General features: G+C 43.2%; 1 protein-coding gene across 1 annotated transcript in view; it reads right to left on the reverse strand.

Annotated features, from left to right (window-relative positions):
• LOC116870063 (cytidine monophosphate-N-acetylneuraminic acid hydroxylase-like) overlaps positions 1 to 4935 on the reverse strand; it is a 50660-nt gene extending 45725 nt beyond the window's left edge. The window contains 2 exon segments of the mRNA XM_032861769.1: positions 1406 to 1566; positions 4780 to 4935. Of these exon segments, the coding sequence (XP_032717660.1) occupies positions 1406 to 1566; positions 4780 to 4935 (317 nt within the window).
• Between the last annotated feature and the right edge of the window lie 1065 nt (positions 4936 to 6000).

Raw genomic sequence — 6000 nt, forward strand, 5'->3', positions numbered from 1 at the left:
GGACCCACTGCCACAATCAAGTTAGAGGACATTTCCATAAGGACATTTCCAAATTTCCCTCATGATCCGCTTTCAGCTGATAGCAGCAGGACTGGTCTGGAAGGTCCAAGTAAAAGGCTTCACTCACATGTCTGTAGAACATTTATATTTAATGTAATTATTTATGTCCTCCATTTTACTATGTTTTCTGTTTATCTCTTTCTCATTCCTCTGCCTTCCCATTCCTCTTCTTTCCTTTAAATTAATTTTTTTAGTATTTCATTTCGCTTACCTGTTGACTTTCTTCAGTTTTATTGTAATATAATTAACACACAGCACTGTGTAAGTTTAAGACGTACAGCATAATCACTTGGCTATATATTTTGCAAAATGATCACCACAATAAGTTTAGTTAACATCCATCATCTCATACACATACAAAAAATTAAAGAAAAAAATTTTTTCCTTGTGATGAGAACAGTTAGGATTTACTATCTTAGCAACTCTCAACTACACTATAAAGCAGTGTTAAATATGGTCATTGTGTTATATGTTATATCCCCAGCACTTGTTACTGGAAATTTGCACCTTTTGACTATCTTCATCAAATTCTCCAACCCTGCTCCCTGACTCTAGTAACTGCAATCTGATCTTTTTCTGTGAGTTTTTTTTTTTTTAGATTTGACATATATGTGAGATAATACGATATTTGTCTTCTGTCTGACTTAATTTACCTAACATAGTGCCTTTGAGGTCCAGCCAATGTTGTCACAAATAGCAAGATTTCCTTCTTTTTTATGACTGAATAATATTCCACTGGTATTCTATAATACCACATTTTACCCATTCAACCATTGTTGAACACTTAGGTTGCTTCCTGTTTGGTTTGGGCTTATTATAAAGAAGCTGCAGTGCAACTGGAGGGGTATAGCTTTTCATGTTAGTGCTTGCATTTTCTTCTGATAAATATTCAGAAGTGGAATTGCTGGATCATATGATCTATTTTTAATTTTTTGAGGAACCTCCATACTGTTTTCATAGTAGCTGTGTGAATTTACATTCCATAAGAGTTTCCTTTCCTCTGCATCCACTCCAACACTTATTTCTTGTCCCTCTGATACTAGTCATTCTATTCCACGTTTCATTGCAGTTTTGATTTGCATTTCCCTGATGATGAGTGATACGGAGCACCTTTTCATGTACCTGTTGGTCATCTGTATGTCTTCTTTGGAAGAATATCTATTAGGGTCCATTACCCATCTTAAAATTGGAGTAAGTAAATTATGGCACATTCTTCCATGAAATACTATGTAGCAGTTATGAATAAAGTAGATTTGTAGGTCCCAACAGAAATAGAGCTCTACAACACATCTTTGTCCATTTACATTTTTTTGGAATGTGTAAAAAAATGCCTACTTATAATTACCTTGGTTTAATATTAACATCACATTTCTTAATGCCACAAAATGCTAAACTATTGCTAACAGCCAGAGATGGTGGCTCACCAGCAGGAGAAGCCTGGAATAGACTGATCACAGCTGAATCCCCAGAGCATCTTAGAATCTGGGACATCAGAGTCACACAGAACTGTTTAACAAATCAATAAAACAGTCAGGCCAACAGCTCCAAGGCTCCTTCTGGTTCCAGTTCATTGATTCTAACTGAGGAAAAATGGAAAAACTGTCCTTTTTAATAAAATGGTCCCAATGATACCTACCTCAGGGAGCCGTTCGGAATATAAATAAAGCTATCCAAAATCTAGGAACTCTTTTGTTGTTGGTCTTCCTGGATAAAAATGACTCTTCTGCCAGGTTCAGAGTCACTGCGGACATTTCAGAGAGGCTTTTTTCAACGTGTATGAGTGGGGGGAGGCATGAAGGACAGAGCAGGAGGGAGGGTCAAACATTAAACATACTATTAAAGATGAGGAAGGAGAGGGCACTGATGGCAAGGGCCAACCTGAATGCAATGCATGTTAAAAAGTAATGTTGAGAGTTAGGAAAAGCTTTCTACTTGTTTGAAGCTTTAAGCATTTAATCCTCACCACCAGCAAACTCCTGAAGTTGGGAGTGGCCCCCAGTGAAGTCCCATTCTGGTTCTCTCAGCTCATTGCCATTTTTTTTTTTTTTTTTACCATAATTGATGGGAAACTAGACTGTAGGCTTTTAAAACTTAATGGAGCAGGGAGAGTGTGTACAACTAGTTATTAGTTTCCTAGGGCTAGTGAAACAAGTTCTCACAAACCAGGCAGCTTAAAATAACAGAAATCATGCATCCCCTCACAATTCTAGAAGCCAGGAGTCTGAAATCAAGGTGTCAGAAGGACTGGCTCCTGCTAGGAGCTGTAAAGGCATGTCTGTGCCTTTCTCCTAGCTTCTGTAGATTTATCACTTTGGTCTCCCTCCGGCTCTGTCTTCATGCCACATTCACTCTGTGTCTCCTCTGTGTCTACGTCTGTGCCTTTTCCTCAAAAACCCTTGGCCATTGGATTAGGGTCCACTCAGATAATTCAGGATGATCTCAAGATCCTTAATTATGTTTACAAAGATCCTCTTCCCAAACTAGATCAACATTCAGAGGCTCCCATAGACATACCTTTGGGGGTTAAGGGCAATCATCAGCCCACCATAGCTTGTTTGTGAGATTTTTGTTTTGGAAGAAGGCTACAACAACAGAAGTATAAACTGAAAGGAGGCAAAAGCTAAAAATAAAAAGTGTTAAGTTTACTGGGCCAGTTTCAAATTAACAGATGTAAGTGAACTGTGGTATCTTCTTCAAAACTTTGTGGCAGCATCTTTAAAAACTGACCCAAGCTAGGAACACTCCTCAAATGGTTACCATACACTTAACCACTAAAGCCTATCCTTCCTAATTTCTAGTCATGGAATTTAAAGGAAACAAACATTCTCAATTACACTGACATTTGTAATTATGTGAGAGGAAAAAAAACACAAGTAAGCAGCCTAACAGAGTTTGAGGTGCCATGTACTAAATTTAGATTCTGTTTCCAGGGGTGCCTGGGTGGCTCAGTTAGTTAAGCATCTGCCTTCGGCTCAGGTCATGATCCCGGGATTGTGGGATCGAGTCCTGCATCGGGCTCCTTGCTCAGTGGGAAGCCTGTTTCTCCCTCTCCCACTCCACCTGCTTGTGCTCTCTCGCTTTCTCTCATCCGTGCTCTGTCAAATAAATAAATAAAATCTTTAAAAGATATAGATTTTAAAAAAGTTTCTGTTTCCAGTAAGGTGATGGGCTGAATACCTGAATGAATTCTCTTGTTAAAAACAACTAAAAATCTGACAATCTTAAAAGAGTCAATAAGCTGTCACAAAAGTAAGGAGTTCTCAAATTAAGGATTGAATACAGATAAGACTGTAGCCAGCTCTTTCCCAAACAAGGAGGGAGGATGGAGATGGACACTGAACTTTGCATTCAAGGCCTCAGATGGGTCCAGAAACACAGCCCAGAGTCTCCCCAGCCGAGGAGTCTAACAGAAGATCTTCCCCCCCCAAAAGCAATCCCAGTGGCTAAAATCATCAATTTAAGAATGAAGGTAGACATAAACTGGTTTTGCTCCTCAATCTCCCACTTCTCCCATCTCAACCCCAGCTCAAGATGAGCAAGAAAATTTATTAGATCAAATTTTAATGCTAAGTAGGAGAGAGGAAAAAAAACAGAAGCTAGCTCTCGTGAGTGTTTTCAGCCTGAATTCACACCGGCTGGGGGAACTGGGCAATCCTCTTGCTGAACATTTAGGTAAGAATAACCTAGAGGAGTAGCTCCCACAGACCGGGGAGAGGCAAATGTTGATCCTGTCTGGAGGGCTCAACCTCTAACTCAGCTAATGATCATTTCTGCAGGCAAAGTTCCAAAGCATCAAGCAACAGGTTGTACTCAATTATTAAAGTACCATAAACAAGGACCAGCAAAAAACCACCCACAACAGACTGCATGAGAAAGTCCACAATGTTACCGTTAATTCAATTATGGCCTGAGTCCTGAAATAAGTGTGTTTACGTATTTATACATAAGCAATGTATATATAAAAGTCATCAAGCAAATTCTAAGCAGAGAATACTGACACAGCCATATTAACAATAAAGAAAACATGTTTTAAGCAACAAGCATTGACAAAGAGAGCCATGTCATAAAGATAAAGAGAACAATTCATCAGAAACCATAATTTTATTTTTTAAAGATACTTTTTTACTTATTTGAGAGACAGCAAGCGACAAAGCCAGAGACAGACCATGAGCTGGGGTGAAGACAGAGGGAGAAGGAGAAGCAGACTCCCCCCTGAGCAGGGAGCCCTACCCAGGGCTTCATCCCAGGACCCCTGCATCATGACCCGAGCGGAGAACAGACGCTCCACCCACTGAGCCAGCCGGGCGCCCCAGAAACGACCGTGATTTTAAGTTTACATGCACTAATAACAGCCTCAAGACACACTGGCAAAACTAAAAGGAGTCACAGGCGAATTCAAAATCACAGATTTAAAAACTCTCCCCTCAGTAACTGAAAGAAGCAGCAGGTAAAAATGTATTTTAATTCGTCTCAGGAGGGCGCAGCAGGCGCGCCCACAAGCGGGCCTTCTCATCGTGGGAACCGAGGGAGGGTTTCTGGAGGCGAGGGGCCCCCAGACTCGTCCCGGAGAAGCAGGCGCTGCCCGAGAGAGGCTCCAGGAGAGAGGATGCGGGAGAGAGGCTGCAGGCCGAGGGGCGCGAGGGGAAGGCAGCAGAACCAAGGGACCAGAAAACATCATCCACCTGAGGAGCCAGGCTCCGCGTGGGAAAAGGGAGTCACCTCTCCGCGCACCCCGGGCGTGAGGATGGAGAACTCGGGCAGGTTCCTCCTCGTCCCATTACCTCGGGAAAGGCTCCTCCGCGGCGCGTCACGCATGGTAGGCGACATGGAGACGTCTGCGAGCCCGCCTGGCACCCCCTCGCCGACGCCCGCCATCCGCCGCCGGGCTCGAGCGCCTCACGCGGAGTAGGGCGCGCCGCTCGGCGCGTCCCTCGTCGCCCCGCGCGCAGCCGCTGTGGCTACCCCGCGCGCGCCCTCACAGCCCCGCGTGCGCTCGCCCCGCCCCGCGCACCCGGCCCCCGCGCGCCCGAGGGCCACTCGCGCGCTCGCCTCCCGTCCCGCGTCCTCGCCCCGCGCGCGCCCTCGCTGCCCCGCGCGCTTGCCCCCCGCGCGCCCTCGCCGCCCGCCCCACGTCCTCTCCCCGAGCGCTCGGCTCCTATCCCGCCCCGGAAAGAGGGCAGCACCTTCCCTAGGCTCTAAGTGGCCTTAGAGAGAATGTTGTATTGAGATGTGTCGTTCCAAGCTAACTTGAGCCGCTGTCAAAGAAACAGTAGCCCCCAAAGGTACGAATAAATGTTGGGACATGTCAAGAGAGAAAAAAAAAAAGTAATGATGAAGACTGTTTGAATCAAAACTACCAAACCTCCCCCAATGAAGATTCTCCCCGCGAACACACACACACACAAGGTCAATAAGCGCATGAAAAAGTGCCCAACATTATCATTAGGCATCAGAGAAACGTAAATTAAAACCAAAAATGAGTAGGAAACATTATCATTAAGAATGACTCATGTATTTCTACCTCTGGTCAAGGTAGAATAACAGGGGTCAGACTTACTTCCCTGTTTTAAATAAGCCCCCCCCCCAAAAAAAAGACATAGATAGAGATATAGGTATCATATATAACATACCACTCAACAACTGCTGAATATACATCATTTTCCTGCACACATATAAGAGTTATAATAATTGATCACACACGGGCTTCATCTCTACAAATCTCCAAGGAATATCATATAGAGATACAAGATTGCTTATATCATAATGCAACTATGTTCAGAATAAAAAACAATGATAACTAGTAAAATTCATGGTTGGAAAGTAAGAGACATTTTAATATAATATATTGGTCAAAAATAAATCACAATAGATCAGAAATTATTTAGCACTAAATAATAATAAAAACATAACCAGGATGTAGAGGGAAACACTGACATTAGA

Source organism: Lontra canadensis, unplaced genomic scaffold, assembly GCF_010015895.1.
Source record: "Lontra canadensis isolate GAN:19392208 unplaced genomic scaffold, GSC_riverotter_1.0 scaffold21, whole genome shotgun sequence".
In the NCBI taxonomy this organism is placed as follows: Eukaryota; Metazoa; Chordata; class Mammalia; order Carnivora; family Mustelidae; genus Lontra; species Lontra canadensis.